We start from the raw sequence: 13,180 nt of genomic DNA on the forward strand, positions 1-13,180 counted from the left end.
ACACACAGACTCTCAGGGCACTCTTCCCTGATCCTCTGGTTTTCTGTGTGGTCATTCCATTCTTTTAAATTTTTATATATGGGGGCTAGAGAAAAGGCCCAATGGTTAAGAGCACTGACTGCTCTTCCAGAGGTCCTGAGTTCAAATCCCAGCAACCACATGGTGGCTCACAACCATCCGTAATGGGATCCAATACCCTCTTCTGTGTGTCTGAAGACAGCTACAGTGTTCTCACATACATAAAATAAGTAATTCTTTAAATTTTTTTCTATATAATTTTATTAAAGTTATGATGATGTTTTTAAAAGTGTTTTTAACTAAAAGAGGATTACATCACTTCTCCCTCCCTTATCACCACCAGCCCTTCCCAACTACCGTCCCTTAAGCCCATCTCACACTTTACCTACTCTCAAGTTGATTCTTTTTCTTGATTATATTTGTTACATAGATATGTATGTACATATATAATATGTATGTGTATATAAATATACATACCATACACACACACACGCACACGCACACACACACACACACACATATGAATACAACCTGCTGGGTCTTTTGTTGTTGTTGTTGTTTATGTGCATACAGTTTCAGAGCTCACCACTCCACACTGGATAACCAATAAGGAGACTCATTCCTGGAATAGGATTATTCTCCTTCTCCCAGGAGACAATGGCTCCCTATAGTTCTTTTTCTAGGAGAGGAAATCCCCCCCCCTTCCATGTTAACATGCTCATTGATATTACCATTGTTCTGATCTTGTGTTTGCAGCTATTTCTAGGAGAGGTTGTTTTACATCTGACTGCTGGCTTTCTTGCTCTTACACTCTTTCTGTCACACGCACACACACACACAACCCACACCCTTCTGCATTGTTTACTGAGCTGTAAATGGTCTCTTCTCTCTTGCCCTAACAAATCTGGCAAGTCCAGCTAAAGTTAGGCGGATGCTGAAAACACAGCATAGGCAAAGTAAATTGTATGGGTTGAGGTCTTCCCTTCAAAGCACGGGCCAAGGGATCTCTCCCGAAACTGCTAACAGGAGAAGAGCCGTGGCTTGGGCCACCACGCTCAGCCTTCTCCTTCTCTGTTCCTATTCTCTCTCCTGTTTTCAGAAGATACACGCCCCAGGGATCATACAGCTATTCACACGTGCTTCAAGGCAAAGAACACATAGTTACTGAAAACAGAACCGCATAGGCTGAGTTGTCCCAGCCAATGTCTCAGGCAGAGGACGGTTCTCACTGGCTTTCATGACTTTATACAGCTTCTAATCTCCACCTGACCCTGACTCTGGGGGATCCCAGGTTTTGTCTTTATCTCTGTCTCTCCTCTCTTTGTTTTTATTTTTCTTTCCTCATCTCACCACATTCCTATCACTACCACCAACCCCCACACCTGCCCTGTTTATTTAGCTACATTTTCAACTGCTTTATTTAACGTTTTATCTTCAGCCTTGGCCCCTCACCAAAAGATAATAAGTTGAATACAGTCAGAGAGGGCATTGGGATGGCCTACATTACTCAATACCGTACAGAATATATCCCACCCCAACATATTCTAAGACTAAGCTCATGATCTCCACAAAACTCACTTTTTTCACTCAGCCGCTTATTTAAGACACACATGTGAAACATCTGCCAGGGGGTCAGCAGGACCCCTGAGTTATTTCTGGAATTTGTCCAGCATTCTAGACAAGAGTGTCAAAGTTGTCTTTGAGTTTTCCTCCTTTTCATTTCCTACAGCTAACCTGATGCCATCTGAGATCTGAGACCTCCGCTGACAACTCCCTAATCCTCAGAGTTCCTCTCCCCACTGATCTCATTAACACAAGTGTCTTCAGAGCACTTCTGCTCTCCAAAGGAAGGCCACCTTGCCCACCTAGTTGGCCAACACATTACCAGTTGTAACCCATGTCCCCTCCATTCCACATGTCACGCGGCTCTCAGATTTACTTCTGTCATCCAGGGTGTTTTCAAGAGTCTTATCTCTTTAAAAATTTACTAACACTTAAGTGTCTTAAGTGTCTTAAGTGGGATTTGTGGAATAATAATCATAGGAGATGTTCCTTGGGAAAGCGTTCCAGGAAAAGATAAAAAGAGATTAATAATAAGAGAACTAATAATAAAAATGTAATCATAAAAACATAATAAAAATTTAAAATAAATAATAAAAATAAATAACAAATAATATACTATATAAAAAGTATATATTATATAATTATATAATCATAATTAAATATAATCATATGTTATATATAAGTATATACTATAATTAATAAGAATATAAAATATGATCATATATGATACATAATATATCAAATATAATGAAATATGTAAATAAAATATAATAAAAATAAATGATAATAATGAAAAATAGTATAAGTAATAATAAAAATATTTAAGGAGAACTAATAAAAAAGAACTATGAACTCTTCCTCTCTCCTTCTTAGCACGATACCAAGCAAAGGCACTAGCAAGTCCCACAGCCAAAGAATTTGTTTAGCCTGGCATTTCTCAAAATTATTCAATAGTTGAACTAATTTTTAGATGTATCAAATATTAATAGCCAAGATAATGGTGCGGTTCAAATGCCAGCCACTGTTGCCCTTTCCCTGCCTGCCCAAGACCCTCCTATTTGGGCCCCACATGGTTAGCTGCCTTTAGTTACTACTTATTCTCATTACGGTCTTTCTAATCAGTAAGGTCAAACTGATTCTCTAAAGAATGAGACTTCAACATTATAAAATAGTTGTTACCAATGATCACTGCTCCAACAAGAGTGGAGGCGTCCACATGTGAAACCTGCCTCCTGAATCTCTTGAAGAAGTAGCCAAGGTTCCAGGATCAATGCCCCAGGGGCGAGGACATCCCTGCTGGTAGTGTGTGCTTGACTGCTTCTGTGTTTCTCCAGGAAGGTGACCGCAGTGGCAAAAAAACAGATAGACCGCCTGTGGCATACAAGTTCTGTCTTCTTCCACTCTCCGATGCATGAATATGCAGAGAAGCTCTCAGCACTCCTTCCTGAGCCTCTTAAGGTATAGTGCTCCCAGTTCACAAGGAATGGTGCTCCCAGCTCACTAGGAATGGTGCCCCCCAGCTCACAAGGATGGAGACCTGTGAGACCAAGGGATTTTTTTGACCTGGGTATTGAATGTCTTCCGTGGTGAGGGGAAAGCCACACCTAAGAGCACTCAAGCTGAAGAAAGTAGGGGTGTAGGAGTTCTGATGAAATAACCCAACATTCGCCTGTCCCCTCTCTCTGCGTCCCCCTCTCTCACCTTGATCACTTCCTTACATCATTCCAGAAATCCCTTTTGGGAATCCAAGTCCTCCAGATGCCCCTCAGTGTTGTGAAGAGATTTCCTTCTCTTGCCCCACATTATTTCTACAGTCATTTTTCATTTCTTCTTTTATTAAAAAAAAAAAAAATGAAGCCATTTCTTGTAAATAACGTTTGTCTAAAATGCACTTAGGTGTTTTAACTGAATGAGATATTTTCTGCATTGGAAATGAATTAAAGTTGACACTGAACTGACATCTAGAGACGTCAGCCAAGATTTAAAAGCACTGCTTGTGGACGTTGTACATCGTGGTGCGGAGCCTAGTGCGCACCACGATGTACAACGTCCACAAGCAGGAGAGGGAGAGGGAGAGGGAGAGGGAGAGGGAGAGGGAGAGGGAGAGGGAGAGGGAGAGGGAGAGGGAGAGGGAGAGGGAGACCTAGATTAGTGTTCAGTATGTGCTTTAATTATTACTTATCTATACTCCATTTACTATGTTATCCAAAAGAGAAAAAGAAATTTGGAATGGCCACCACCTGTGTTCAGATCCAGATTTCATGGAGCGTAGAAGTGGGGTCATTGGAAAAGCCACAAATGTGTCTCCTTGTGCCAGTCCGGGGGAGCTGGGCCTCTACAGTCCTCCTCTCACTGTTTTGTTCAGATCGCGCTGCGTTCTGTTCATGTAGTCAAACAGCAACCTCACACTGGGTTAACTCCTTTGGGTGTCTAGGCTGGGGCCCTGCCTCCTTCCACGCTTCATGAGTGAGATGGGTTAGATTCAGGAACCCAAAAACCTCATTCATGCACGTTCTCTTCTGTTGACCTCTGTGAGCCTCTGGGAGAGTCATTCTGTCTTCCGGTTCTGAAGCTCATCAGTTAAAGCTAATAAAAGCACAGAACCTCACAAAGGAGCCAGCCTCTCAGCTGTTTTTTTTGTAGCACTTAACAGCTGTTCAAGGGAGGGCTGTAGCATTTGTGTAGTAGTTAAAAGCGGGGAGTGATTGGAAACAGAGGTTGACCTGAAGGGACTCTCTTTAACAGAAGCTAGAATACCTGGTCTTTAGCAATGTTGCATGAATTGAGCAACAGGGAACTAAAAGTACTTTGTCACGTGTCTTCCTTTCCCCATGAGGTCATTTTCTTGGTGAACAGTGGATCAGAAGCCAATGACCTGGCCATGGTGATGGCCCGAGCATACTCAAATCACACAGACATCATATCTTTCAGGTAACCAGACTTTATAACATTCAGCTCAGCGACAGTGGCTTATCCCTAAAATGTAGCACAGACAAGGAGCGAATTCCCAGCATCCTTCCAGTGTCCAGTTGAGAGTGGGATCAATCTGGTGAATTTGATGATGAGATAATTCCATCCAAACTAGCTTTAGAAACTCTTGTTTTGTTTTGTTTGGGAAATTTTGCAATATTTATTGGGACTTCTTATGAAACACAGATCTGTATTTTACAGGACACACTCTAGATATATATTTTTAATTTACATTTATTTATTTGTTTGTTTATTTACATGCTTTAATGCTGAGGAAAGGATGCCCCTAATCTGGCAGAAACTTGATGTACAGTGTGGAGGAAAACCTAGGGAGGCCCCACCCTCTCAGAAAAGAAGAGGAAGGGGAAATGAGGAAGAGTTACTGTTTTGTTGTTTTGGTTTTTGGATGTTGGGGGAGTTTGGGTGGGGAGTATTGGGGTTTTGGTTGGCTAGTTAGTTTTGGGGTGTTTTGAAACAAGGTTTCTCTGTGTAGTAGCCCCGGCTGTCCTGGAAATCTCCTAGTAGACCAGGCTGGCCTTGAAATCACAGAGATCCACCGGCCTCTGCTGGGAATAAAGGCAAATGCCACTATGCCCAGCTGGCCTTATACACTCTTGATGAATATGTTAGCACTTAAAGTAACAGAAAAGCGTGATCCTACTTTGCCACTCTAGCACATTTACAGAGTTTTATAAGATTTATATAAAATACATGAGTAACAGAGTAAACAACAACAAAATTATGGAGTGAAGATTATGGTCTGCCCTTGGGAAGCAGAGGCAGACCAATCTCTGTGAGTTCGAGGCCAGCCTGGTCTACAGAGTGCTTTCCAAAATCAAAAAGGAGATGAGGAAGAGGAGGAGAAAGAAGAAGTTAGCCCTGTGTTAAATCCATCTCAGGATGATTTCTACTTTCAAAGACTTATGTCATTGCACAACATGACAGATTTCAGATAAAGCACGTAAATATTTTTTTTTCACAAGCCTAAAGAAACATTTGCTATCAAATAAATATGGCAACAAAGCATTGTGGTTTACTTTACCAAACTAACCTCCCAGACCACACACCTCCAGACATATTTATCTATTTGAAGCAGTCATGGTATTGCTGACCAGAATTCGCTGAACGTTCTGCCTCCTTTTTCATGATCTCTTTCAATTAAAATTTGGAGCTCATTAAAGGATGATATTAATTTGGAAGTTTTATGAACTGATTATGATGATTTATACTAAGAATGACTGTCTTGGGTTAGAAAATGCTAAATTAGGTCACATTAGTCACACAAAGAGGACACACTTCCCAGTGACATTGAACGGAACTTTCATAACAGGAACAAATATTTGTCTCCCTAAGGTGACCACTTTGAAGATCGGCACTTGTTGACCATGAACTCTCTGGGATGCTGCTTTAAAAAAAAAATCAGTCTCATTATTTTAGAAGGACAGTTTCAAAAGTAACAGAAGTTGTCCATCTGATCTCCAAAATTATATTCACAATGTCAAGCCTATGAGACCAGCGAAAAATATCAATAAGTACACTCATATGCCATAGGGTTAGAGGGATTCTTCAAAGGTGCCAACTTCAAATATTTGTGTTGTCCTAGTTCATCCTATGTCTTTCATACACATTTTTTTTCTTTTAAAGCTGTGAGCTTCAGCCTCTCATTTTCTTTTCTTTTTCTCTCTTCAGAGGAGCCTATCATGGATGCAGTCCCTACACACTTGGCCTGACGAATGTCGGAATCTACAAGATGGAGGTCCCTGGTGGGATAGGCTGCCAATCAGTGAGTTCTGAGACCCTCACCTTCCTTCAGTAGGGACTGCTAGAATTGTAGAAAATTGGTTGAATTTTTCTGATACTGGATTGGAAACTAACATAAAGCCTGCCATTAACCAGGGCCTTGACTGGACTTATTCAAGACCAACTGAAGACATGTTTCTTAGACGCGTCCTCGGAGTGGGCGTAATAGTTAATGACAGTGTTAGATTTTATTTTGCTTGTACATACAATCTGGGAGACAAGAGGCTCTTAGAAACTTGACTACACAACATTTCTATCAATTAAGCCTGTCACTGCTTTCTGTTCTCCCATGCCATGTCCATCTTTTCAACACCAGCTCCAGATACGTAACCATCTTTATTCTTTATGAAGCCCTCATCCACTAAGCTCTTGAGAAAGTTGCTTCTGGGAGAACATCAAAATTAGTGTTCTTTAAAGAGTGGTCACAGAAGTAATTTATAAAAATAAAAATGAAAAATAAAACATCTTTTTAAAGAAGACTACATTTTTATCATTAAGAAGGAGCAAAGTAATTTCAAATCAATGAAGAAGGCCACTTGCCTGAATTGTCACCACATGCGTCCCCAAATTGGCTTTCTCATACTATTGTTTTGCCACAATCCTTCTTTTTGTCATTTGCAGACAATGTGCCCAGATGTTTTCCGTGGCCCTTGGGGAGGAAGCCACTGTCGAGATTCTCCAGTGCAAACAGTGAGAGAATGCAGCTGTGCTCCAGGTCCACATGGGCAGGGAGAAAGGGGAGAGTTGAAGGTTGGGTGGGTGAGGAATTTGAAGATGGGTAAAACTATCAAATTGGGGGAATTAGGAGAGGGAAAGGTCAAACGAAACAAAACTAGTAAATACTAAGCCACTGCTCCTTGGTATGGCATCTTCCGTACCTGCTCTTGTTTACCTGACTCAGCTGCCATCTGGCCCTATGAGCAAAGCTTCTGATTCTCTCAGATGTATGCCTATAGGCAGTGTGTCACCTGACAAGTAGGTTTATGAAATAAGTGTGATCGCTCTCCAATTCCCAGTGGGAGAGGGGACAAGGAAAAAGGATACCTCTAAAACTCTCAAAACACCAGCCGAGGAATTCTCTAGGGACCCCCAAATGACCGACAAACAACACCTGTCAGACATGGGACTGTTTCGTGGATGCCACTGCCACTAGTGTCTCTAGTACAAGTTTTAGCCACTCTCTCCGAGAGAAGTCCTATTTATCAGTCACTTTTTTTTCACTTTTATTTTTTTATTATTTGTGAATTCATAAACACGGAAGCGGAGGGAAATGGAAGTACCGTTGGCTCTCTTCTGCTCAGCTTTGCCATCAGAGTACAGAACCTTCTGAACAGCTGCTCCTCGGTAGTTCTAGAGGAAAGAACAAGTGCTTCAGCCAAGAGATATTTAATAGAATAGGATGAGTCACTAGGTTGAGAGGAGAAATGAAGGATGGAAACCTTAAAAATTCAGCTTTGAACAGAAAAAAAAAATCACAGTCACTTTAAAATTCATACAAGATAATAATGAAATGGAGAATGGAAGACTGAGCTTTGGAACAAGACAAAATGTCATGGTCACAAAACTTAAAAACACACCGAAAGCTTTAGCTACAACTCCAATTCTCAGTCTTAAAGAAGACAAGCTGAGTCCACATTCAGGAAGCAGGAGGACAAGGATTTGACCTCAGGTCTTCAGGCCCTGAATTTAGAGATTCCAATCCCCATTACTATCCTCGTTCATACTAGCGAGCTCATAAGGTGAATCCAAGATGAAAGTAATTCTTTTCCTTCTTCTTCTCCATGTTTGAGGACATGAGTAGAATCAAGAGATCTAGACTCCACTCCATCTTGGGCTTTAGTTTTTCTCATTTGTAAAAACAATATTAATAATACAAACATAACAGCGGGAAGGGAGGGCAAGGCCGGTGCTTCACTCCCATCATGCCGCTTTGTGAGATCAGACATGTGCAAACCATTGTAGAGGAAAGCGTTTAGTAGCAGCCTCAAACTCTTGGGGATATGTTTGTATATCACGTTTGTATATGACATCAAGAGCTGAAGTCAGCCAGGTGCATCTCACAGTTCTCAGGCCATTGACAAAGTCTAGGAGACTGAAGAACTTCAGAGCTGGTCACCACCTTCTGCCCATCTTTTCTGTATTCTCCTTCTTGGAGGTCTTCCCTTAGACCATCGCGAGAACATAAGAACATCATGATAATCTCTCTGTGATCTAGAGGATACAAGATAATATAAGATATATTTTCTTCTTCGTGTATCTATAGGCTCCTGTTTTCTTGACTCTTACCTTATAGACGCAAGAATCATACCATATTATTTTTTATTTTCCCCTTGCATTGAAAATAAATTCTCTTATATCCTCATTACACTTTCCCTTCCCTCTACTTGTCGCAGTTCTTCCCCACCTCCCCTCCCATCCAATCCACTCCCCTTCTATCTCTCATTAGGAAAGAACAGGCTTCTAAGAGATAATAAAAACATAACAAAATAAAATAGAAGATAAAATAAAAAAACTATCATATCACATTTGGACAAAGGAAACCAACACAAGGAAAAGAGACCAAGAGAAGACCCAATAATCACAGACCCATGCATTCCCACACTCAGGAGTCCCATAAGAACATCAAACTGAAAGCTACATAATCCATATACAGAGACCTGGTGCAGACCCTTGCAGGTCCTGTGCTGGCTGCTTCAGTCTCCATGAGTTCAAAGGAGCTGTGCTCATGTTGATTTGAAGGGCCATGTTCTTCTGATGTCCTCCGTCCCCTCTGGCTCTTACCCTCCTTATGCCTGCCTTCCTTGGGGTTCCCTTGAACTATAAAGAGAAGAATTTGATGGAAACTTCCCATTTAGAGCTGTCACACCACATTTATAAATAAGATACCAAAGGGGACTGCAGACTCCACGTTTTTATTTTATTTTGGCCATATATTTTACTTCGTTGTGTTTTGTTGTTAACTTTTCAGAGCCTCACATTGTACCAGAAAAGAACCGATTTGGGTGTCTTTGTATTCAGGCCTTGTAAGCACTCCAACATGTCAAGTGATTTTAATGTAGATGGTCGAGTTTGCAGCAGATCCTAAAGTTTTTCCACTGGATGCATACAAGCACCAACCAGAGTAGGAATGTTTTCGTTTCAGAATTACATCGTTAAATCTTAGCTTAAACAGGAACCAGTTTGGTATTTTGATGTAGTGGATTTCATTATCTTCTTTTATCTACCTCCCAGATTATTTATTCTACAAGATGCATTCTAAGCCCTGATTTCCAGGCATACCTCATGATAGGACTGATTTCTTATCACCCACTGTCCTTCTACTCTCCCCCAAAGCTGGTATTAAATGTGCCATTCTCCCCACTTTGAAAGGAACTCTTCTTTTTCCTAATAATATTCATCTTTCTTGGTTTCTCATTCTGCTTACCTTCCCTGTAACACTAACATGCTCCCTAGAGTAAATACTCTGCTATGATATCCAGCAGAGCATCCACATGCTCCTGATGTTGCCATAGGGACATCAATGCATCCTATCTCTCTCCAAAGGAGGCCTGACCTGGTTACAGGAATAAGTCAATGGAACACATATGAAATGGAGAAAACACAGTAGATGGTCCTTCTTCCCACCAAACACATGGATAAGTGAGTGTTAAAAAAATATGAAGTGTGTAGGATAGACTCAAGCAAAATCTTTCTGTGATTATGATTTTATACTAACTTAAGCAATTCAAGCTGATTTTGCTCTGTAATGATTTCTATAGTTATAGAAGAGCTTGCTAAACCTACGGTCACAAACCTTAAAAACACACCCGAAAGCTTTAGCTACAACTCCAATTCTCAGTCTTAAAGAAGACAAGCCAAGTCCACATTGAGGAAGCAGGAGGACAAGGATTTGACCTCAGGTCTTCAGGCCCTGAATTTAGAGATTCCAATCCCCATTACTACCCTTCTAAAATCGTTACAGATGTTTTAAATGTTTGCATTATGGCTTCCTTTTTTAAAAAATTAATACTAGGGGAGGCTTTCTTAGAAATACCTGTAGGTCATAAGCCACTCCAGTCAATTTTGCCCTGAGAATACCTGGCAAACAGGGAGAGCCTGAGCTTTAGCTAAGGTGCTGCAGAAGGCAGGGAAGAAATGATGAGTTCTAGGGTACATCCACAAAGTAGGATATAATGTGGAAGCCTCCCTGGAGTCCCAAGAGGTCAGACTCCATCAATGGGCCAACGAGACATAAAGGCACTGGAAGTTTCTGGTGGTGAGAAGCAGAAGAAGGTCCTCCCACTGAAAGGAAGTAGAGGAGACTCGATAGGAATCACATCTGAAGCTTTGCATTCTGAATTCTACTATCACCGGCTGAATTTGCAGCAAAAATGCCCTGTGCTCTGTAACTCCTTCCATGGGTACTTTGTTTCCCATTTCTAAGAAGGAGCAAAGTATCCACACTTTGGTCTTCCTTCTTCTTGAGTTTCATGTGTTTTGCAAATTTGTATCTTGGGTATTCTAAGTTTCTGAGCTAATATCCACTTATCAGTGAGTGCATACCATGTGTGTTCTTTTGTGATTGGGTTACCTCACTCAGGATGATAACCTCCAGATCCATCCGTTTGCCTAAGAATTTCATAAATTCATTGTTTTTAATATGAGTAGTACTCCATTGGGTAAATATACCACATTTTCTGTATCCATTCCTCTGTTGAGGGACATCTGGGTTCTTTCCAGCTTCTAGCTATTATAAATAAGACAAAGTTCAGAGCCGAGATGGAAGGAAGGACCATCCAGAGACTGCCCCACCCGGGGATGCATCCCATAAACAACCACCAAACCCAGACACTATTGCACATGCCTGCAAGATTTTGCTGACAAGACCCTGATATAGCTGTCTTTTGTGAGGCTATGCCATTACCTGGAAAATACACAAGTGGATGTTCACAGTCATCTATAGGATGGAACACAGGGCTCCCAATGACGGAGCTAGAGAAAGTATCAAAGGAGCTAAAGGGGTCTGCAACCCTATAGGAGGAACAACAATATGTACTAAACAGTACCCCCTAGAGCTTGTGTCTCTAGTTGCATATGTAGCAGAGGATGGCCTAGTAGGCCATCAATGGAAGGAGAGGCCCTTGATCTTGCGAAGTACAGGGAAATGCCAGGGCCAGGAAGCAGGAGTGGGTGGGTTGGGGAACAGGGCCAGGGGAGGGTATAGGGGACTTTCGGAGAGGAAACTGGGAAAGGGGATAACATTTGAAATGTAAATGAAGAAAATATCTAGTAAAAAAATTTTTATAAAAGAAAGAAAATGGAAGAAAAAAATGCCCTGTGCTGCTGGAAACTGCAAATAGAGAAGTACTCTGATGAACCTCTGTCATTCTAGGCTTCACAGGATACTCACAGATGCCAAGGACAATAAGCCATCCACAGCCAAAACTAATACACAAGGAAACAAAACTCAACATTCTAGAAAAGGACCACAAAATGTTCATGAAGTAGCAGGGTCAGACAATGGAATGTGGATGTCTCATGATCTTGAAGAAAATTAAATAGTAAATACAAATTTGAAAATACATGCAGTACTTAAGAAACTCTACAAAATGGCAAAGCAGTATTTTTTTTTATTTTTTAATGAGCACGTCCTCTAGTAGTAATAAATAGTCATTGACATTTCAAACTCAGGGACTACGTTTATCATCAGTTGAACCCAGCCAAAGAGGGGGTTAGCCTATTAAAGGCATTCCCTGAACAGCAATTGGTTCCCTATCCAGAGAAGAATGTCAAACAAAACTGCTCAGTATATCACAGACCTGTCACAGTATCTACCATTTATTTCCCTCTAATTCTTTAGGAACTTGCTGAGCGCCTCCAGTGTACTAGACACTTGGCATAGTCACAGATTCCAAAAATGAATGTGCCCTCAATTAAGGGAGAGAGGTCTATAAATAAGAGACACAGAACCAAGAGTCAAGAGCTACCGTGAAGAAAACGTACCTGCCTCTAACACACCCTTCTTTAGACTGAATTCTGATTATTATATAAGCATATTTACTTACTGAATGCAAAAGCACTTTACAGTTTAAAAAGCTTGCATCAGACTAAGTGGCAATAAACAGTAGAGTTATATTTGAATACCTTAACTCACCCAAAAACACTTGAGTCAGATCTATCCATTTAACAGAATAGTCCTTAGATGAAATGGCTGTCTATACTAGACTTGAGGATACTTCAATGTGTTCCTTCCACGAATGGAATTATTGAAGTAGTTTGTTTATGTTTTTATGGCTGTCCTCATAAAGCCATTCCTGCACAATGTCCTGCCTTTCAGAGATAAATACCTGGCTCCCAGCTCTTCACAGTTTGAAGACCTCCAGACCATCGGCTGCTCTCAGTTCTCTGTGTTTCCCCCCTCCCTCCTCAAGATGCCATTCTAACATCAAACGCTGTGACTTGTGTATGTGTGTATGTGTTTGCTGCAGACTGCTGCCAAGCTAAAGAACGGTATATCGAACAATTCAAAGACACACTGAACACTTCTGTGGCCACGTCAATTGCTGGATTTTTTGCAGAGCCAATTCAAGTGGGTACACAAACTTAATAATATCTCTCTAAATTTTTCATGATCACAGTTTTAACTCCAAATTAATTAAGTGCCCATTTCTCTGTTCCTCTCCAAATTCAATTCATTCTCTTGCTTCCTTTTTAAAAAAAAAATGGTTTTCAGTTGACCTTCAAAAATGTATCTTCATTTATCCCCACACTGAACAGATGAACATGTAAGTGAAGCCATTGCTCACAGTCATCTATAGGATGGAACACAGGGCCCCCAATGGAGGAGCTA

General features: G+C 40.9%; 1 protein-coding gene across 2 annotated transcripts in view; it reads left to right on the plus strand.

The window, feature by feature from the left end:
- Positions 1 to 13,180, plus strand: part of Agxt2 (alanine--glyoxylate aminotransferase 2) — a 49,468-nt gene that overhangs the window by 13,741 nt on the left and 22,547 nt on the right. For both annotated transcript variants that reach the window (XM_021208503.2, XM_021208504.2), the window contains exons 4-8: positions 2,916 to 3,039; positions 4,418 to 4,512; positions 6,241 to 6,334; positions 6,973 to 7,066; positions 12,819 to 12,919. In XM_021208503.2, coding sequence (XP_021064162.1) covers positions 2,916 to 3,039; positions 4,418 to 4,512; positions 6,241 to 6,334; positions 6,973 to 7,066; positions 12,819 to 12,919 — 508 coding nt within the window. The remainder of the gene's footprint in view (positions 1 to 2,915; positions 3,040 to 4,417; positions 4,513 to 6,240; positions 6,335 to 6,972; positions 7,067 to 12,818; positions 12,920 to 13,180) is intronic.

This window comes from Mus pahari, chromosome 11 (genome assembly GCF_900095145.1).
Source record: "Mus pahari chromosome 11, PAHARI_EIJ_v1.1, whole genome shotgun sequence".
NCBI classification, from domain to species: Eukaryota; Metazoa; Chordata; class Mammalia; order Rodentia; family Muridae; genus Mus; species Mus pahari.